Source organism: Periplaneta americana, chromosome 5 (assembly GCF_040183065.1).
Source record: "Periplaneta americana isolate PAMFEO1 chromosome 5, P.americana_PAMFEO1_priV1, whole genome shotgun sequence".
NCBI classification, from domain to species: domain Eukaryota; kingdom Metazoa; phylum Arthropoda; class Insecta; order Blattodea; family Blattidae; genus Periplaneta; species Periplaneta americana.
In genome coordinates, this window is record NC_091121.1 from 177,764,523 (window position 1) to 177,787,955 (window position 23,433).

Below are 23,433 nucleotides of genomic sequence, written 5' to 3' on the forward strand. Positions count from 1 at the left end.
AATCATGTAAATCGTGTTTCTTTATCACTTAATGCCAATATGTATCCCACTGCGTTGTTTTTTATTTGTAATCTATGTTTTTTGTGTACATTTTATTCAATTGTCGGTTTCTGGTTTAATTATGTGAATCCTATTTATTTGTAATCTAATACTAATATGTATACTAATGTGTTTATTTTTATTTTTACTGTGTACATTTTTTATTGAATTATCGGCTTCTGTTTTTATTTGATTCGTATTTGATTCTAACAACATTAATATGTATTCCACTATGTTTATTTTTATATTATGAGGTAAATTTTTATGTAACTACCTCTTTTGATCTCATTATGTACCTAAATTGTATCAGTATGTAATTACTTAATACCAATCCAGTTGTATGTTCAACTATATAAGCAAGTTTTAATCCTGGTTGAGTGTAAGAGAAGGCCTTACGGCCTTAACTCTGCCAGGTTAAATAAAGCCGTTATTATTATTATTATTATTATTATTATTATTATTATTATTATTATTATTATTATTATTATTATTATTATTCTGCATAAAGTTAGTCTTCTGTGTCATTCCATAGGAATCAGCTATTTTTTCTTGAAGTGTAACAAGATATTTTTGGTCCTGCTACGTGACCCAATCTCTCCCAAACTCTTTACAAGCGTTTTGGAAAATGTATACAGAAAAATGAACAGGAACAAGCAACAGGGAATAAACATAAACGGAAGACACCTAACAGACCTAAGATTCGCGGACGACATAGTCCTGTTCGCAAAAACACCAGAAGAACTACAGTCAATGCTCCAACAACTCTGTACACAAAGCAAAACCGCAGGTCTATCAATGAACATGACAAAAACACAGCTGATGACAAACAGACAAGAAATCCCCATCTCAATTGACGGAACAACGCTACCATATGCAACGGAATACACATACCTAGGCCAACTAATTTCCTTTAAAGACAAGACTGGAAAAGAAATAAGAAGAAGAATATCCTTAGCTTGGAAATCCTTCTGGTCCCTCCAGTTCATACTTCTGGATAAGACAATCAGCAGAAGACTCAAATTCGAAGTACTACAAACCTGCGTCTACCCAACACTACTTTATGGATGCCAAACATGGTCGACAACAAACGGACAGATGAATGCGCTAGAAATATGCCAAAGGAAAATGGAACGAAAGATATTGGGAATAACTATGAGAGACAGAATTTCCAATGATTCGCTGTCCCAAATGGCATCAACAACAAACGTCACACAAAGAGCAAAGTGGAAGTGGGGAGGCCACATCGCGCGGATGAAAGACGAAAGATGGACATACAGAGCCACCATGTGGGACCCGCGCACAGGAGACCGGCACAGAGGCAGACCAAGGAAGAGGTGGGCAGACTTCTACACAACACAAGCAGGCCAGCAATGGTCCAGAATAGCAAGAAGCAGGGGAACATGGAGAACAATTGGAAGTCGACTACAAACGAAGACAGTGCCAGCCACAAACAACATCCCAAGTTGACTCAGTGAAAGTGCATTCAATATAATAAAAGTGTTAGTGAAATCAAATTAATCAAAGTGACAGCGAAATCAACTCCAACCAGACAAAGAAACACTAGACACAACCTAACGCGGAGTAGCTCACCGCGTTAGTGAAACAGAGCTACCCTCTAGCAGGAGGCCTTTACCCTTCAAGGGACACATTAGGCTATTATTATTATTATTATTATTATTATTATTATTATTATTATTATTATTATTATTACAATAATTAATTTTAATGTTACAGAACGATTCAAGTTTGTTCAGAAACTGGACTGGCATCATTTTAAACTCTTTACGTGAGCTCATCTAACAAGGCATGTAGACTAAACAGGTCTCGAGTGAGATATTTTGATTTTTGAGTCTGGAAAATATCCAAAACTCCGAATTTTGTATTTCCAGACGTCATACGTATCGTACTACCTCTGTTCTATACAGATCGGTTTGGAAACTTTCCGTAATCCTGCAGGAGAAGTTATTTTGGAGGCTGTTTTGAATTTGCTTCATTGTAACGTGCAACATGCCATATGAATTCTATTGACCGCGTTACTCAGCTGTTCGTGGGTTACCCCAGGATTGTAAATGTGTTCAAACTTGGTTTCCACGCAGATGTCAGGGGTGGGTAGAAAAGTATTACTTACTTACAAATGGCTTTTTAAGGAACCCGAAGGTTCATTGCCGCCCTCTCATAAGCCCGCCATCGGTCCCTATCCTGTGCAAGATTAATCCAATCTCTATCATCATATCCCACCTCCCTCAAATCCATTTTAATATTATCTTCCCATCTACGTCTCGGCCTCCCTAAAGGTCTTTTTCCCTCCGGTCTCCCAACTAACACTCTATATGCATTTCTGGATTCGCCCATACGTGCTACATGCCCTGCCCATCTCAAACGTCTGGATTTAATGTTCTTAATTATGTCAGGTGAAGAATACAATGCGTGCAGTTCTGCGTTGTGTAACTTTCTCCATTCTCCTGTAATTTCATCCCGCTTAGCCCCAAATACTTTCCTAAACACCTTATTCTCAAACACCCTTAACCTATGTTCCTCTCTCAGAGTGAGAGTCCAAGTTTCACAACCATACAGAAGAACCGGTAATATAACTGTTTTATAAATTCTAACTTTCAGGTTTTTAGACAGCAGACTGGATGATAAGAGCTTCTCAACCGAATAATAACAGGCATTTCCCATATTTATTCTGCGTTTAATTTCCTCCCGAGTGTCATTTATATTTGTTACTGTTGCTCCAAGATATTTGAATTTTTCCACCCCTTCGAAGGATAAATCTCCAATTTTTATATTTCCATTAAGTACAATATTCTGGTCACGAGACATAATCATATACTTTGTCTTTTCGGGATTTACTTCCAAACCGATCGCTTTACTTGCTTCAAGTAAAATTTCCGTGTTTTTCCTAATCGTTTGTGTATTTTCTCCTAACATATTCACGTCATCCGCATAGACAAGAAGCTGATGTAACCCGTTCAATTCCAAACCCTGCCTGTTATCCTGAACTTTCCTAATGGCTTATTCTAAAGCGAAGTTAAAAAGTAAAGGTGATAGTGCATCTCCCTGCTTTAGACCGCAGTGAATTGGAAAAGCTTCAGATAGAAACTGACCTATACAGACTCTGCTGTATGTTTCACTGAGACACATTTTAATTAATCGAACTAGTTTCTTGGGAATACCAAATTCAATAAGAATATCATATAATACTTCCCTCTTAACCGAGTCATATGCCTTTTTGAAATCTATGAATAACTGATGTACTGTACCATTATACTCCCATTTTTTCTCCATTATCTGTCGAATACAAAAAATCTGATCAATAGTCGATCTATTACGCCGAAAACCGCACTGATGATCCCCAATAATTTCATCTACTTACTGAGTTAATCTTCTCAAAAGAATATTGGACAAAATTTTGTACGACGTCAACAAAAGTGATATTCCTCGAAAGATACCACAGTTGGTTTTGTCCCCCTTTTTAAAAATAGGTACAATTATGGACTCCTTCCATTGTTGTGGTACAATTTCCTTTTCCCAAATAGCAAGTACAAGTTTATAAATTTCGCACTTCCACCCTCTTGTATTAATTCTGCTGGAATTTGATCGATACCTGGAGACTTGTACTTTTTCAGATTTTCTATCGCAATTTCGACTTCTGAAAGCGTGGGTTTGGGTATAAATGTCTCAGCAGTTTGTATTTCAATTTCGTCCCGATCATTTCTGGAGAAAAGTATTACACTTTTACTATTTGAAAATTGCTGAAACGTCTGTGTGTAAATTCGGACAGCAAATTCTACAAGTAAATGTCAATAGCGTCGATTTTCCATGCTGAATTCGTGGATTAGACTTCTGACAAAATAAATAAGATTTTGTGGTGGATTAGAAAGGTAATGCAAGAAATTTGTATTTTAGTACTTCAGTTATGCTTGCCTTTATTCGATCATTCTACAAGATTCACAAAAATCCCACTAGTGTAATATGAAATGTATTTTTCTTAACTTACAGTCGATGGTGTATTTCTGTAATGCTCGGGAAAAGTGACAAAAGTCAAAAATGTTAATTTTACAGGAGAAGGAAAAAAAACTGTCTTCACACTGGTTTATGCCGATTTAATTTTTTTCTGTATGAATTATTGTAATGGGAGAAATACTTATGTCTCTTTTCCCAAGCGAGCAGATGTTCCGTAAGTTATAAATAAGTTATTAAAAATATTTGTGGAAACTGACTTATGCCACTTTTCCCAAGCACTTGGACAGTTTATTTTTATGTATTGAGAAGCTTGGTATCAAATTTGGACAACTCCACTTTCGCTTTTTTTTTTACAGGAGAGACGAAAAACTAGATGCTTGGAAACTAATGTCACCGTTATACGTACATTTTTTTTTAAACATTCTCATGGGTCATAGAAATATTTTTTCAGTCTCAAAATGTGATTAAAATTAATATTCAGGTCGAAATTTAAGTTTAAAAAGTGGAGTTGTCGATCTCTGAAACTAAGTCATGGAGTTATCTGTTTTTGAAACCAAATGAAGCCATATTTAAAGTGGAGTTGTCTGTTTTTGAAACCAAATGAAGCCATATTTAAAGTGGAGTTGTCTGTTTTTGAAACCAAATGAAGCCATATTTAAAGTGGAGTTGTCTGTTTTTCAAACCAAATGAAGCCATATTTGAAGTGGAGTTGTCTGTTTTTGAAACCAAATGAAGCCATATTTAAAGTGGAGTTGTCTGTTTTTGAAACCAAATGAAGCCATATTTAAAGTGGAGTTGTCTGTTTTTGAAACCAAATGAAGCCATATTTAAAGTGAAGTTGTCTGTTTTTGAAACCAAATGAAGCCATATTTAAAGTGGAGTTGTCTGTTTTTGAAACCAAATGAAGCCATATTTAAAGTGGAGTTGTCTGTTTTTGAAACCAAATGAAGCCATATTTAAAGTGGAGTTGTCTGTTTTTGAAACCAAATGAAGCCATATTTAAAGTGGAGTTGTCTGTTTTTGAAACCAAATGAAGCCATATTTAAAGTGGAGTTGTCTGTTTTTGAAACCAAATGAAGCCATATTTAAAGTGGAGTTGTCTGTTTTTGAAACCAAATGAAGCCATATTTAAAGTGGAGTTGTCTGTTTTTGAAACCGAATAAAGCCATATTTAAAGTGGAGTTGTCTGTTTTTGAAACCAAATAAAGCCAGATTTAAAGTGGAGTTGTCTGTTTTTGAAACCAAATAAAGCCATATTTAAAGTGGAGTTGTCTGTTTTTGAAACCAAATGAAGCCATATTTAAAGTGGAGTTGTCTGTTTTTGAAACCAAATAAAGCCATATTTAAAGTGGAGTTGTCCGTTTTTGAAACCAAATGAAGCCATATTTAAAGTGGAGTTGTCTGTTTTTGAAACCAAATGAAGTCATATTTAAAGTGGAGTTGTCTGTTTTTGAAACCAAATGAAGCCATATTTAAAGTGGAGTTGTCTGTTTTTGAAACCAAATGAAGCCATATTTAAAGTGGAGTTGTCTGTTTTTGAAAACAAAATGAAGTCATATTTAAAGTGGAGTTGTCTGTTTTTGAAAACAAAATGAAGTCATATTTAAAGTGGAGTTGTCTGTTTTTGAACCAAATGAAGCCATATTTAAAGTGGAGTTGTCTGTTTTTGAAACCAAATGAAGCCATATTTAAAATGGAGTTGTCTGTTTTTGAAACCAAATGAAGCCATATTTAAAGTGGAGTTGTCTGTTTTTGAAACCAAATTAAGACATATTTAAAGTGGAGTTGTCTGTTTTTGAAACCAAATGAAGCCATATTTAAAGTGGAGTTGTCTGTTTTTGAAACCAAATGAAGCCATATTTAAAGTGGAGTTGTCTGTTTTTGAGACCAAACGAACCCATATTTAAAGTGAAATTGTATACTTTTGAATCTAAGTCTCTTCTAACTCGGTTTCAAAGCAAATTTACGTAAAACAGTAATTCATCCACAAACCGATTATATAAACAATCAGCCATGTTGGATTCACGATACGTGATCGGAAAAGTTGATACGAATGTGGGCTTTTTATTAGCTACTGAAGGAATTGTCCTAATTTGAAACCAAACCACAGTGGAGTTATCTACATTTTGATTCTAGCACAATTAAGTGCCATTTTCGCCCTGTTCTGTCCGTTTTTTAACTTAAACAGTTCCAGAATCGCATTCAGCACACAAAATTCTATGAGAAACAATCAATATTTCGAAATCGCAAAAAATGGAGTTGCCTAACTTGCTCATCATATTGTTATACAGGGACATCATTTTATTTTTACTTCAATTTTTATTGTACCTGAGTTTTTGAATGTACTTCACACCCACCCTCCTCTCCTAGTGAACTTCCAACTGTTCTCCTCACAGAACCAAGCGTATATAGTCAAAGTCGCCTTAAGGTCGTAGTAAACATAAACAGTATTGAGTTAGTGAGTACAGTACGTTCCAGTAATATGTTCGCGTTTTCCAGTGACGAAAGAGTTTTCAATATTGAATCATATTTTCGCACAGGTACTGTTGTCCGTTTGCCTACGTCGCATCCCGATTTCCCTCACCCGCAACTGTTTAAAATAACTTAAATAAAAGTAATTAACTGTCACGTGATTGCCCCCCTTTCTACGATCCTGCGACATAACCACTTGGACGGACAGTAGATAGCATGTCTGAGTAATGTTATCTGTGCGGGTCGGACAGAGGTGAAGATTGAATTTACAGTACGTAAGGTACTCTTTTATAGAGTAGGTACAGAATTATTTCAACATGAGTTACTAGTACGAAGGACGAAACTGGCAATTGGAATTAGATGCAATAGAGTATAGTGCGTTAATATGCACAAAAGAACTGAAGACTGTATCGAAATGAACGGCCACCATTTTCAAAAATGTGTTTAAATATCCAGATTATGATTATTTTTCAATTTAACTTCATTCTCTATATTGTACGCTAATATGCTGTAGACAGTATAATATACACTGCATAATGAACACGTTCGCATGGATAACTCAGTTCGTGAGTAAAAACACTTATTGTTAATACTGTACTGTATTTTGAAGAGGTGGAGAAGTTCAAATATCTTGGAGCAATAGTAACAAATATAAATGATACTCGGGAGGAAATTAAACACAGAATAAATATGGGAAATGCCTGTTATTATTCGGTTGAGAAGCTTTTATCATCCAGTCTGCTGTCAAAAAATCTGAAAGTTAGAATTTATAAAACAGTTATATTACCGGTTGTTCTTTATGGTTGTGAAACTTGGACTCTCACTTTGAGAGAGGAACATAGGTTAAGGGTATTTGAGAATAAGGTGCTTAGGAAAATATTTGGGGCTAAGAGGGATGAAGTTACAGGAGAATGGAGAAAGTTGCACAACACAGAACTGCACGCATTGTATTCTTCACCTGACATAATTAGGAACATAAAATCCAGACGTTTGAGATGGGCAGGGCATGTAGCACGTATGGGCGAATCTATAAATGCATATAGAGTGTTAGTTGGGAGGCCGGAAGGAAAAAGACCTTTAGGGAGGCCGAGACGTAGATGGGAAGATAATATTAAAATGGATTTGAAGGAGGTGGGATATGATGATAGAGAATGGATTAATCTTGCTCAGGATAGGGACCAATGGCGGGCTTATGTGAGGACGGCAATGAACCTCCGGGTTACTTAAAAGCCAGTAAGTAAGTAAAAATTAAAAATAGCTCTATGTCAGGCACTGAAGAATAGTTTTAGCTATAAAGCAGTGAAAAAAAAAAAATACTGTGGCTCTATCTTTAAAACTGCATGAGCTATCATGTTTCAAGTTGCATGTCAAAATTATAAACAAAATAATTTTTAAAAACAATTTAGACATAATTTCAAGGGATCTGTTCACTTCATTCTCTTTCTGGTACCATTCTCAATTGTATAAAAATTTTACGGAGCAAAATTATACAAAACAAAATTTTTTGTATGTAAAGGTGTATATATACCTTAAAACCTGATTAATCATTCGTTATTTCCCCCGGTACAATGTTGCCCATGAAAATAGTAGGCCTAAGTTCAATATGAGGAGAAAATGCATGTCGCAATCCTATCGTACATCTCACAGAATCTGACATGGATCGATCGCCGGTCCCTTTGATGAGAAGCAATTGAATTACGTCTACTTCCGCTATATATCGTGTAATGGGTAACCGTTGCCATGCCGGCGTCATTAATCGAAGTAAGGATTGTGTACATGTAATGGTGATGTGGAGTTGTGAGTTAATGGATTTTTCTGATACTTACAATGTACTTACTGAGCTCGGGCGTACTTCCATCGAACTCTTTCTCGTGGACTCTGTGCTCGCTCACCATCTCGCTGCCGCTCTCGCGTGGATCGCGAACATTGCAGTGGAGGTAGAACAGTATTACCAGCGTCGTGGCGACCCCAACCAGGTATGAACTCTGCACCCGGACCAGACGGAGCCGCATCTTTTATGGCTGTAGCAAACGGACGCATCAAGTTCAGTTCACAAGTTCACTCCACGGCACGCCATATTGCATGCAGAGCGATGGATGAGATGCTATGAAAGCAGGTGTGTGGGATGAGTCGGATAGAATACGTTACAAGAAACCGCAGTTGAGACATTTTTCAAGACATTTTCATGGAATGCGATGTAATGAAGAATGATACCTTTTGATGGCAGATGAGATAGCATTGGGTTCAGTTGGATAAAATGAAATGCTATTTAATGAAATCGTTGTAAATGAAACAAGGCAGCCGTGGCGAGACGGTTCCGGACAATTGGCCACAGAAACTTGGGAACTGGGACAATTGGCCACAGAAACTTGGGAACTGGAACAATTGGCCACAGAAACTTGGGAACTGGGACAATTGGCCACATAAACTTGGGAACTGGGACAATTGGCCACAGAAACTTGGGAACTGGGACAATTGGCCACAGAAACTTGGGAACTGGGACAATTGGCCACAGAAACTTGGGAACTGGGACAATTGGCCACAGAAACTTGGGAACTGGGACAATTGGCCACAGAAACTTGGGAACTGGGACAATTGGCCACAGAAACTTGGGAACTGGGACAATTGGCCACAGAAACTTGGGAACTGGGACAATTGGCCACAGAAACTTGGGAACTGGGACAATTGGCCACAGAAACTTGGGAACTGGGACAATTGGCCACAGAAACTTGGGAACTGGGACAATTGGCCACAGAAACTTGGGAACTGGGACAATTGGCCACAGAAACTTGGGAACTGGGATAATTGGCCACAGAAACTTGGGAACTGGGACAATTGGCCACAGAAACTTGGGAACTGGGACAATTGGCAACAGAAACTTGGGAACTGGGACAATTGGCCACAGAAACTTGGGAACTGGGACAATTGGCCACAGAAACTTGGGAACTGGGACAATTGGCCACAGAAACTTGGCAACTGGGACAATTGGCCACAGAAACTTGGGAACTGGGACAATTGGCCACAGAAACTTGGGAACTGGGACAATTGGCCACAGAAACTTGGGAACTGGGACAATTGGCCACAGAAACTTGGGAACTGGGACAATTGGCCACAGAAAATTGGTAACAGGGACAATTCGCCACAAATAGACAATTTGCCACAGGTAAACAATTTGCCACAGATAGACAATTTGCCACATTGAGATACGAAGATAAATCCATGACTTCCAGAAGCTCTATATCATGGATGGGCATCGTGCCTCACTTGAGAATTTGTGCCTCACTGACCTTCACAGAGCTTATCGCTCTGAGTGACATCATCTTCACAATCCCCGTTCCTCCCTCACGCAGCTCCTAGGCGTGGTCAGGTTCTTTATCAGTTTCATAAGCAATATCAGTGGTGGCATAATGGCATTATCAAAGCAGTGTGTACGCGTTAGAAAACGATTATTTCATGAGAAATGAGAGGAAGAGTTTTTTTGCTGTTTAGAAGGGGAGAACATACGATGTATGTTATGCTCGATAATCCTATTAGGTATTAATAAATTTAATATACAACGACATTACTCCTTATGTCGTAAAGAACATGCTGAATTAGAAGGTAAGACAAATTAAATTTTATTTTTCGTACTATTCCGAAGAAAATTTATGATCTTAACATTTGCATAGTATACTAAATACGACATTATACCTTAAACACGCTGCATTAAAAGGTACGAGGAATTAAATGTTGTTTGTACGTATTATTTCCAAAAGAAATTTATAAAAGAAATATATCAATGTGCGTAGAAAGCGAAATATGATTTTCTGAAATTATTTTAGGTCGAGAACGTCCAAATCTATTAAGTAAACTTGAGAAACGCCAGAATATTCAAGAAAATAAACGTAGACAACGTGATGGAATATTATTGGCTAGTTACGCAATTCCTCGCCTGTGATTTAAATCAATTCAACGATGGAGAAATAGTAAAGAGGTTTATGATTAAAGCTGCCGAATTAATTTTCCAAATTGAATAAAAGTTTTCGAGTCTCTCACGTTAACCAAGCGCTTTCCTAATAATTCGCCACTGACCGCTTTAGCGATTACGATAAAGTGACGCAGGTCACAGCAGTTTATATTTCCCATCCTACTCTGCAGTCTCCTGTCCTAGTAAACAAACTATTTCAAATCGAGTGCCTCACGTAACCGAAAATTGTGCCCATGTATGCTCTATATTGTGCGAATGGATACAGAGATTAATAATTGTAGATTCCACCAAGTATGTGAATTGCTACGTATATGTAAATTTGGCTTCAAAAATGTCCTTCTAGGTTGTGGCCTACAGCTCTCAAGTACCGGATGACGGTGCCTTCTCCTTGTACCAGGGGTATTCTTCAACTATACGTGATATTCGTCTGCCCATGTCGATGTACTTCTGCTTCATTTGGTAGGAGAATGACCACCTTCCAATCTCTCTATGTATCTGTCGGCAGTGTTGCCAATTCAGCGGTTTTCCAGCTAAATCTAGCTTTTTTGGATAACCATCTCGCGGGTAAAATTATATTATCCCGCTTAGCGGGAATACTAGCGGTTTTTAATCTTTAAAATTTCTGAAATGAAATTCATATTAGCATTATAAGCGGCTTTTATAATTACGTTTAATTCGTTCAGTGTGTGTTCTGTGAAATAATGTATGTGTTAATGTAGTGATAATTCCACTTACGGTCAAAACCTGAAATCCGTCAAAACCAGTTTCAGCTAGTAAAAACTAATTTAAGCAAATAGAGATAGAAAGTGAGTTTTCGTATAATCTAGAATCAATGTCAGGTTAGGTTTGATTTGTTTAGGTTTTGTTTGGTAAAAGCCTAAAAAAAAACCTATACAAACCAAACCTAACCTGTCATTGATTCTAGATCTTACGAAAATTCGCTCTCTATCTATCTATATTTTAAAACTAGTTTTTACTAGTTGAAACTGGTTTTGTCGGATTTTGGGTTTTAACGGTAACATATATTCGATAAGAATTTAAATATGTTGTGTCGTGATAAAAGTATTCAAAATTGCTTCATAGCGCCACATTGGGAATGAAAAAAGTACGCAATATTCGTTACATTGGCGGGTGGATGCTCTATCTTAACCATTATTATTATTATTATTATTATTATTATTATTATTATTATTATTATTATTATTGAATAGTAAGTATACATTAAAATCTAGAGATATTTGCTAGAAAATCGCGGGTTTTCGAAAGTCATCTAGCGGGATTATACGAACAACTGTTGGCAACACTGTCTGTCGGCTATAACGTCCAGTTCGTCAATATTCCTTGGTTCAGGTGGTAGGTGCAGCTTCCTGGCACGGCGCACAGTTTTTTTAATAGATGGTTTCTTCGGTAGATTCACATTGGCTTAGCTTGCAATACGCTGTAACTCATTTTGAATAATGACAGACGTTGGTTCTCGGGAAGTCCCCGCCCTTGCCTTCATGTTCTCTACACATTCCTTTGCCTTAATCCTTCCCCAGCCTGCAGAATGATTCTTGTGTTCAGACGGTTCTTTGACGACACTGCTTCCATCTTCTGATAACGTGACTGCTGCATTACACCGCCACGCATGTCACGGCGCCCAACAACTCCATTCTTATTTTCTCTAAGTCTCGTGTACATGTAGCCAAGATATATTAATTTGTCAGAGCCTCTTTCTGATTTTGTAAAGCGAATTTCTTCCGCCATAATTCCGAATTAGTTTACAGCTTCTGGATTTGTCTTGTGTTATCATAAAATATATTATAAATTGTTGCGAATTTGGGTATTGTCTTGACTTTTAATGTGTGGCTAATTGTCTTTGATACGAATTTCAATTATGTGGCGAGTTGCCTCTGTGGCCAATTTTCTTTGGCGAGTTGTCCCCAACCCGTGGTGAGAACGTGACTCGCGAGATATTGTGGCTCGCAGTGATAGCTGTGCATTTCGCTTGCTTCTAACCTCCGCCAACCCCCATCCTCTCACTCACTGGAGTCAAACTCCGTTCCATTTGTATTTGTCTCTGACCTGCGAGTGGCATATGTCTCTCTCGAAACCATCTACGAAAGTTCCAAGTAGGCTGGGAGGACGCATTTTTTTGTTGCTGTCAATATGATGAGAATATTAAATGTATGATTTGTTCACAAGTATTACGAGGAAAACGGTTGTATAACATAAAACGGCATTATACTACATGTTACTGATGAAACATTAAAAGGTTAAGTGTTATTGTTGTTGTTATCATCATCATTTCTGTATGTCGACCCTTTTTCAGCAGATGTACGAATAATTTATTTATTTATTTATTTGTTTATTTATTTAATACTTCACACTTGAGCTACATTAGGCTTTGCAGCCCGAAAAAGCAGAAGCTCGTGCTCGGGCGCAGTTCAGAGCAGTTATACAAAATATATCACAAAATTAAGAGAGTTCATTGAGCACAATAACATTAATAAATGGTAAAATAATACAGCATGTAATAATAGGGTCTATATACAAATAGAAAATACAAAAGTACATGAATATTAGAGTATCAATTTTTAACTCAATTAGCTTAAACAATTAAATAATTAATCTGATTTGTTTCTTAAATCTATGTGTGTTAAATGTACTTAGCTCAGGGTAATCTCTAATTAATGCATTATATATTTTGGATCCAAAATTTCTGCTGTGTTTTAATCCAGCAGTTGTGTGGCATTTGGGAGTATTTAGAAAGAAACTGTAGTTTTGTCTCGTATGGTATTCGTGAGGATCAAATTTAAATTTATTGTGGTTTTTATGGAAGTAAATCAGTAATGTTTGTTTATAAATTTGTTCTAGATTTGATACACCAAATTCCTGAAAAATTAATTTTGTTGGGTAATCAAAAGGTTTATATTTGCGGTTAGCTCTTCAATTTGAACTCACTGATTTACTATGTGATGTCAAATGAAAGCTAGGTGTAAGGACTTGACAAATGTTGAATTCCCAAATCTTTGCCAAAAAATAAATATCTGAAGCTTCGTTCTTTCGCTTGCTCTGTTGAAGCCATGTTCGCTACAACTTACGTTTGTGAAATGAAAAATTATTTTCAACAATTAAAATAGTAAAAACCAAATTTAGATCACGACTGACAGACAAATACATTCGTGATCAACTACCACTGGCAGTAAATGACATAATTTCTGATTTTGAATCTTTGTCGCAGAGACATTCTGAAGACAGTTAATTTTAGGTTGTGATACTGTTCATTTATTGTTCATTTCTTTCTTCGTTACATGTACTAAACATTAGTTTGTAGCCTTGTACTGTATAAAATTATATTCAAGTGCTTGACGTAAGGAAAATGAAAATCCGTTACTAAGTCAGACAGTTGGTTCACTTCCCCTTCGGGTGTCCGCCTCCCTGCATAGGTGCTATGCACGTTGCAGGTTACACAGTGACTCGGCGCACGATTACATTTTCGCCGCTGAAATAAGGTGTGATGAGATGAAATAGGAAAACAATGTTGAAGGGAAATAGATTGCGATATCATAAAACTTAATTGGATAGTATAAGTATGATTAGAGAGGACGAATGTGATATGTTCCTTGTGGCTACAGGAAACGAACATATTAAAGTTCAATTTAAAAGTTCTTCATTGTTGGATACACACTTTTAACACTTTCACGAGGATTTACCGTCCCTTACGGAGCTTATTTCTGAAGACATTCTGAGCAAAAAAGTCATATAAACATATGTCCTAATGTCAATACAGAATAGTGTTTTACAAAAAAAAAAAAAAAAAAAATCAAATTAGTGTAATTCAGAATTACACTAATTTGATTTTTTTTTTTTTTTTTTTTTTTGTAAAACACTATTATTCTTGAGTTCTAAGCAGTGGCGGTGCGTCAATAAGAGCACAAGAGCACGTGAACATCTTGTTTCCATGAATGCGCGACTAGTTTTATTATTTAATACCGTATTGACGTAGTGGGGATGTATAATATCAGAATCGAGTATTTTAAACTTCCCGCATCTTACATAAACGTCTTATGTAAACTTGGCAACATCCGTTCACGTACAAGCCGTGCTCTTTTCAAGAAGGTTACAGGAATTTCACGTATGCGCGGGAGAAAATTGTCTTTCGCTGGCTGCTTATGACTCGTCAAGAGCACAAAGCGTTAAGTGAACAGTGAATCTATCCTACAGATATCAGGTGCATTGATGTCTATCGTTCACGTGATATATCTCGAGGAGAACATTTAATAAGTCTGTATTTTAGCCTGCAGGTGTCAGCATCTCACTGTCGGAACGTTTACTTTATGTGGATGTGTGTACAGTTCTGCCACGAGAATGTAGTTCGTGAATTACTATACTGTAGCATAGTTTGGCTTTCAAACACGTGCTGGCTGAATATGATGTTGGTATGAATATAAATATCTGTATGGTGATGTATATTATTTAAGAATAATATTTACTGGCATGTATTTATAGTAATCAATCTATGCGAATGGGATTACAGTACTGGTATAGGCTATAGTGTATCAGTGTGTTGTGAATCAAAATGTATTACTGAACACACGCTTTTCTAAATAACGGCACTGTGGTATGTATTAATTTTTAACAAACGTAAACAATGAACTCTGTTCAAGTAATTTTGAACAGTAAAAAAACTATGATGAAAGAGTGATGGAGCGGAGAAAAATTCTCTCCGGCGCCGGGATTTGAACCCGGGTTTTCAGCTCTACGTGCTGATGCTTTATCCACTAAGCCACGCCGGATACAATCCCGACGCCGTTTAGAATCGTCTCAGATTAAGCTCCATCTCTTGGGTTCCCTCTGGTGGCCGCCCTCTGCACTACGTCATAGATGTCTATGAACGCAGGACCGAAGTCCATACATGTGTTGAGGTGCATTCAGATGAGTGACTGATTGGCCGGGATCCGACGGTATGGGCGCCGTCTTAAATCACAAAGTGATTTATTACGCATATCATATATATATATATATATATATTGATGTACCGAAGTACATATGATATTTCCATGCAGATATTCTGCGTCATCACATCTGAGACGATTCTAAACGGCGTCGGGATTGTATCCGGCGTGGCTTAGTGGATAAAGCATCAGCACGTAAAGCTGAAAACCCGGGTTCAAATCCCGGCGCCGGAGAGAATTTTTCTCCGCTCCATAACTCTTTCATCATGTGATGACGCAGAATATCTGCATGGAAATATCATATGTACTTCTGTACATCAATATATATATATATATATATATATATATATATATAAGTAAAAAAACTAGGTAAACTGGCTTACCAGGAAAAATTGGAAATAAAAAGACTGGGTTTTATTATTATTATTATTATTATTATTATTATTATTATTATTATTATTATATGTTGTTTTGAATTTATATATGGTTTTTTCGATAGTGAAACATTGGAATCATGACATTTCATATTAGGCTAAACGCATGATTTCAAATTCTCTTCGATTTTGGAACAGAAAATTGTGAACACACAATATTTTATCATGAGCCGCCACTGGTTTTTAAGGATAAAAGAATATTACGGATAAAGAATGAACTATTGAGGAGTATCATTTATTTAATTAGCTAATATTCTCAAGCTAAAAATGTGTTGTGAACTCCATACTTACATCGTACAGATTTTTTTTTTTTTCGATTTTTAACTACAAACTTACATTTTCTTACGCATTTATCACAAAAGTTGTTACAAATCACGCCACTCTTATAAATTCTTTAAGACTGTACATTAGGATGCATAATGCGGATGACGTGAATATGTTAGGAGAAAATGCACAAACGATTAGGGAAAACACGGAAGTTTTACTTGAAGCAAGTAAAGCGATAGGTTTGGAAGTAAAGCCCGAAGAGACAAAGTATATGATTATGTCTCGTGACCAGAATATTGTACGAAAAGGAAATATAAAAACCGGAGATTTATCCTTCGAAGAGGTGGAAAAATTTAAATATCTTGGAGCAACAGTAACAAATATAAATGATACTCGGGAGAGAATTAAACGCAGAATAAATATGGGAAATGCCTGTTATTATTCGGTTGAGAAGCTGTTGTCATCTAGTCTGCTGTCAAAAAATCTGAAAGTTAGAATTTATAAAACAGTTATATTACCGGTTGTTCTGTATGGTTGTGAAACTTGGACTCTCACTTTGAGAGAGGAACAGAGATTAAGGGTGTTTGAGAATAAAGTGCTTAGAAAAAAAATTTGGGGCTAAGAGGGATGAAGTTACAGGAGAATGGAGAAAGTTACACAACACAGAACTGCACGCATTGTATTTTTCACCTGTCACAATTAGGAACATTAAATCCAGACGTTTGAGATGGGCAGGGTATCTAGCACATATGGGCGAATCCAGAAATGCATATAGAGTGTTAGTTGGGAGGCCGGAGGGAATAAGACCTTTAGGGAGGCCGAGACGTAGATGGGAGGATAATATTAAAATGTATTTGAGGAGGAGGGATATGATGGTAGGGACTGGATTAATCTTGCACAGGATAGGGACCGATGTCGGGCTTATGTGAGGGCGGCAATGAACCTTCGGGTTCCTTAAAAGCCATTTGTAAGTAAGTAAATATTTCTTGTTACTTACTGCAGGCCTACAAATAGTCAAACATACCTTTGCATGTAAAGTTTCAGAAATTAAATTTTACTGAAACAAGTCTTTCACAGATTCGGTGGTAAGTGTAATTCATTGAACTTAATAACTTATTTGATGAGTTCACTGCTATTTACAGTTAACAAAATGAAGGATGTATCTGGATAAACAGCATTTACGCATTTAACAATCACACACACTGCAATATGCTTCTCACAGGTCACAGCAACATGAAACCAAACGAAACAAAAATGAATAAATACGACTTCAATATAAAAAACGTGGACAAATTAGAGGATTTCCAAAAATGTTTGCGGACGACTATTTCATTATCAAAAAGCGGACATGTGCGCATGACTCTAGGCCTACTCCTTCTAAATTTACTCTCTGATATTGATAATGATTTTCTCCCTTATGTATATTATAAAATTGATGAGCTATTAAAAAGTAAATTATACAGGGACATCATTTTACTTTTATTAACATTTCTAATATTAACCTCGCTATACCTTTGGATCAACGTTTGAGAATCGTAAACACCGTTTTCTACCTCCTTCCACGACTGGAGTTCGATGATACTGGCGTAATATACAAACAAATCACTTTACTAGGTATAGGAGGGAAAGAAAAGTAGTTCATCCATTTACGTGTACTAGGATATATCACGCTTTTGAGTTTGATAATTTTCATCAGTTTTTTTTAATCAAAATATAGTACAGTATTAACAATAAGTGTTTTTACTCACGAACTGAGCTGTCCATGTGGACGTATTCATTATGCAGTGTATATTATACTGTCTACAGCACATTAGCGTACACTGTAGAGAATGAAGTTAAATTTAAAAATAATCATAATGTAGATATTTAAACACATTTTTGAAAATGGTGACCGTTAATTTGGATACAGGTTTCAGTTATAATGCGTATATTATCGCACTATAGACTATTGTACGTAATTCCAATTACCAGTTTCGTCCTTCGTACTAGTAACTCATGTTGAAATAATTCTATACCTACTCTATAAAAGAGTACCTTACGTACTGTAAATTCAATCTCCACTTCTGCCCGATCCGAAAAGATAAAATTACTCAGACATGCTATCTACTGTCCGTCCAAGTGGTTATGTCGCAGGGTCGTAGAAAGGGAGGAAATCACGTGACAGTTAATTACTTAACGAGGCCCTTTCATTTAAGTTATTTTAAACAGTTGTGTGGGTATAATATTACGTAGACGTCCAATTCCTAACAGAAATTAATGTTCTCAGAAAAGAGCTAAGACAGCCCAGCCACTAGCCTTTACACAGAAGCGAATAGAAGCTGGTGGGGGAAACCGGGATGCGACGTAGGCAAATGGACGGCAGCATTCGTGCGAAAATGATTCAATATTGAAAGCACTTTCGTTACTGGAAAACGCGAACATATTTTTGGAACGTACTGTTTACTATAACCGTAAGGTTACTAGGACTGTATGTGCGGTCTTGAATCTGTGTGGAGGACTGTTGGACTTCATTAGTAGAAGGGGTGGGAGTGAAGTACATTCAGAAACTCAGGTACAATAAAAATTGAAGTAAAAATAAAATGATGTCCCTGCACAAAACAACTAGAAGATCAGAACTACTTCATGTTAGTAGAACAAAAGTAGACCATATTTAATGGATTCATCGTGGAAAGTTCAATATGCTGGAGTCATAAACATTTTACGACACTGTCGCTAATTGTTAAGTAACGGCACTGGGAATATTAAAGAGAAAGACAATTAACAAGTAGCGCGGAAAGTGGAGGTGGCGGGGAAAAATTAGTTTACATATAAGTTTCGCATAATTTGTGAGCTGTAGGATTGTACAGGCCAGTTACTTTATGGTGACAGCTCTGGCCTGGCGAAGCAGTGGTTTGGGCGAGTTCACTGTTTGTTCGAAGGGGTTTTCATTTTAGTCTTCCCCTGGCTGCGCTAACGGTCACATCTCGGGAGCGTTAGTGTGGGCGTACAGTCGCGCTAAGGACGTACTACACCACCACTGTCTTGTGTATTGCAATTTAGTGTGTTTGTTACGTACATTTCATTTAGTTACTTAAATAATTGTAGTGCTTCTGTTTTGTATTGTTTAGTGTGTAGTATTTAGGCCTATTGTCTAGATTCACTGCTATTTTCTGTTTGTGAAAATGCTGCCTGTTAGAAGTAAACTGGAAGGTCGGGTATTGCATTCGCAGTCGCGAGAAGTTGTGAGCAACGTGTAGCGCTTTATGAAGATAGCGTCGGAAGAAAAAACATAATAAATGTTGGAAAACTTGTAGCAGAGTTTACCGCTGTGTTAGCCAAATAATAAGGGAGACTAAAGACATTGATAATCGGCGCCAAAATCAACTGTGGACAACTTTAATGAAGCTGTCATAAGATAAACCATAGCACGAGTTCTATATTTCACAGAAATAGCGGCCCACACTTAAAAAAACATATTATTGAAATTGAAAGACTATCTACTTTCAGGGAGGTATCTCGACTTTGAGGAAAGTTATTATAAAATTAGGATGTCATTAGAAAAAAAAACACAAAATAATCGCTAAATTCTGGTGGAGCATCACTGCATTAGGGCCAAAAGTTTGCAGTATTTGAGGAAAATAAAGAAGTACAGGGAAGAAGGCCGCTCCATCTTTTACATGGATGATGATGATGATGATGATGACGACGATGATGACGATGATGATGATGGGAAAGGTAACAGTGAAGCACTGATGAACATTACCGGTATTTCCGCATGAGTATATTTCATTGTTAATTTGTGATTAACTGTTAAATATAGTGATTCGATTGCTGCTCATTGTATTTCCACATTAGTGTTTATTAGTGACTATTGTTCCGGAGCATGAAGTGAACACAGTCACAGGAGCTCAAAATTATGCAGACGCTGCAACGTGAAACTTCATTTCTGATCTGACTGTATTTCCCTCCCTCCATTCGCTCCGTCTCGGATCGGTCTCCCTCCCACAGTCGAACCTTCTCCTCTCTCGCGTCGACGAGCTGTCCCCATAAAGTAACTGGGCTGTACAGGACTGAAACACCATTACTTACTTAAGCCAGTAAAAGTATCTAGATGTGATATGTCTGGACACAACATACGGTGGACAGAAGTGAGTTTAATTGATGATGTGGTTAAGGATGATTTATGGGTAATTTTAATTTCAGCTGTGGTCCAGTGAAAAAAAAATTCTGAAAATGTACGTATATTTGATGATAAAAATTCACATATTGTTTTGTAAAAGTATACGGCGAATAACCACCGCGAGCAGAGAACTGTAAAGTGAATGCCAGGTAATCCCATGGGTCCATACCAGTGCACTAGATAACCTGTCATTTGACACAGCGTCGTTAAATAACCGATTACAATAGAAGGCGCATTAAGAAAAAATAAAGGAAGTTAAATGGGAGGTATATATTCTGTTCCATTGTGCTACCTCTAAATTTACATATGGGGGAGAAATGGATGAAAAAATTTTGCCTGCAACCCTGTATCAGGGACAGAGTTATCTTACGTGTTATAAATCTACGACACGGGCATTCCAGCTTCACTAAACCTCTCTTCCAGATATGTATCCACCTATGTATTTGCCTATTTATCTATTTTCGGTCTAGCTGCTTATTTATATAGGCCTATATTCACCTGCTCTTTGTCTGTACCTATAGGCCTACCTATCTACATATCTATACCTACTTACCTACCTATATACCTACATATCTATCTACCTGCATATACAGGGACATCATTTTATTTCTACTTCAATTTTTATTGTACCTGAGTTTTTTAATGTTATTCACTCCCACCCCTTCTACTAATGAAGTTCCAACTGTCCTCCATACAGAACCAAGGCCGCATATAGTAAACAGTACTGAGTTAGTGAGTATAGTACGTTCCAGAAATATGTTCGAGTTTTCCAGTGACGAAAGAGTTTTCAATATCGAATCATATTTTCGCACAGGTACTGTCGTCCGTTTGCCTACGTCGCATCCCGGTTTCCCCCACTCGTTTCTGTTCGCCCCCCTGTAAAGACTAGTGCCTGGCTGTCTTAGCTCTTTTCTGAAAACATTAATTTCTGCTAGGAATTGGACGTCTACGTAATATTATGCCCACACAACTGTTTAAAATAATTTAAATAAAAAGGCCTCGTTAAGTAATTAACTGTCACGTGATTTCCCCCTTTCTACGACCCTGCTACATAACCACTTGGACGGACAGTAGATAGCATGTCTGAGTAATTTTATCTTTTCGTATCAGGCAGAAGTGAAGATTGAATTTACAATACGTAAAGTACTCTTTTATAGTGTAGGTACAGAATTATTTCAACATGAGTTACTAGTACGAAGGACGAAACTGGTAATTGGAATTAGATGCAATAGTCTATATTGCGATAATATGCACAAAAGAACTGAAGCTTGTATCGAAATGAACGGCCACCATTTTAAAAAATGTGTTCAAAATCCATATTATGATTATTTTTCAATTTAACTTCTTTCTCTATATTGTACGCTAATGTACTGTAGACAGTATAATATACACTGCATAATGAATACGTCCGTATGGACAGCTCAGTTCGTGAGTAAAAACACTTAGTGTTAATACTGTACTGTATTTTGATTAAACAAAACCCTAATACAAATTATCAAACTCAAAATTGCGATATTTCCTAGTTTACGTAAATGGATGAACTACTTTTCTTCCCTCCTATACCTAGTAAAGTGATTTCTTCGTATTTTACGCCAGGATCATCGAACTCCAGTTGTGGAAGGGGGTAGGAAAAGGTATTTCCGGTTCTCAACTCTTAATTCAAAGGTATAGCCAAGTGAATATTAGAAATGTTAGTAAAAATAAAATGATGTCCCTGTCAGGGGCGGCTTTCGAAGAGGGGCTGCGGAGCTGCAGCACCCCTAGACATTTGTTGCTATTGTCTCGTTTTATGTTGTGAAGTACATTTATTCTACAGACTCTGTTTAGCGGCACGAATTTTTTTAAATTTTCGCTCTCAATCATGCACGCAATCGTTAGTGAAGTCACTTCCTCCCCTGGTGCTGCCAGAGCGAAACCAGAGACAAGGACTATAGGGTGAAGCCACTTCCTCCCCTGGAGCTGCCAGTCTTGTCTCGGATGCTTTACGCGTTAGTTTTACCCCTCCTCCCTTGCCGTGAATCCAGAGTTTCCAGGCGCTGCAAAATTTGCAGCAGTTTGTCAGTAGCGCGCAGTTTTAAATACATTTTCTTTAATGTTGTGAGTATAACAAGTGAAACAATGTTTAATTCTGAACAATATTTACAGTCTATTCAGTTCAGTACCTTAACAATTCAGGAGAAATGTGAAATTAAGTGCCCATCAGTTGAATCTCATAATGGAAAGAGCCACTAAACAAAATGCAAAGGCTCGCACATTTTTTGATAATTTATCCAGTATCCCTGCTTTCTTCTCTCGATCTCCACACAGCCTGTATTAGATTAATGTGTTTCATAGACAATTCCATCAGCTGGGACAACAAGATGGATTTAAAATAAGAACAGTAAATGTTGTTCATGAGAAGAAGGAGCCATTGCTAGAATGTTTTCAAACCATAATGGAATCTGAAACATCTGACATCACAATAAATGAGGCAAGCGCCCTGGTGCGTACTCTTGAATATCCTGAATTCAATTTCTGGCTCAGTTATGTTTTTCGTTTATTGATGTATCATGTATATATATTACACAACCAACTACAACATCGCCAGTTAGATATTTCTAAGGTTCAAATCTGCATATAAAAAATTAAATTATGGTTTATTTAACGACACTCGCAACAGCAGGGGTTATATCAGCGTCGCCGGTGTGCCGGAATTTTGTCCGCAGGATTCTTTTAAATGCCATTAAATCTACTAACATGAGCCTGTCTCGTTTAAACACAACTTACAAGATAAGGCGCATGGAACTAATCTCTAAATAAAGTAAGTTGCTTGGTTTATTTTTGTATGCAGCCCCCCTTAATTCAATACCCACGAGCCGCCACTGATCCCTGTACATGCCATTATAGCTCTGTGTGCAATTTACATCCTGTTTTTATTACCTGGGTTGTTTGAGTGTGCAGATTACATATCCAAAATCGGTGTGTGTAAATTACCTTCTTTTAGGTCATATACCTGAAACGTGTGTGCAGTTTACCGCCCCCGTTCCTAACTACCTTTCCTATTTTTAAGTCAGACTAAAATCGAGGGTTCGCGGAACACAGTTTGATAGACACCGACATAAATTACGAAGCAGACGTGTCTATGGGCACTTTGTGGCTCTTCGTAAAGGTGCACTTGAAAAGCTGACCGGGGTCGATACACCCCGAGGGGAC

General features: G+C 37.1%; 1 protein-coding gene across 1 annotated transcript in view; it reads right to left on the bottom strand.

Moving 5' to 3' along the window:
- Nucleotides 1-23,433, bottom strand: part of LOC138700303 (carbohydrate sulfotransferase 11-like) — a 105,754-nt gene that overhangs the window by 32,238 nt on the left and 50,083 nt on the right. Inside the window, exon 2 of the mRNA XM_069826830.1 lies at nt 8,304-8,498. Within this exon, the coding sequence (XP_069682931.1) occupies nt 8,304-8,489 (186 nt within the window). The 5' untranslated portion in view covers nt 8,490-8,498. The remainder of the gene's footprint in view (nt 1-8,303; nt 8,499-23,433) is intronic.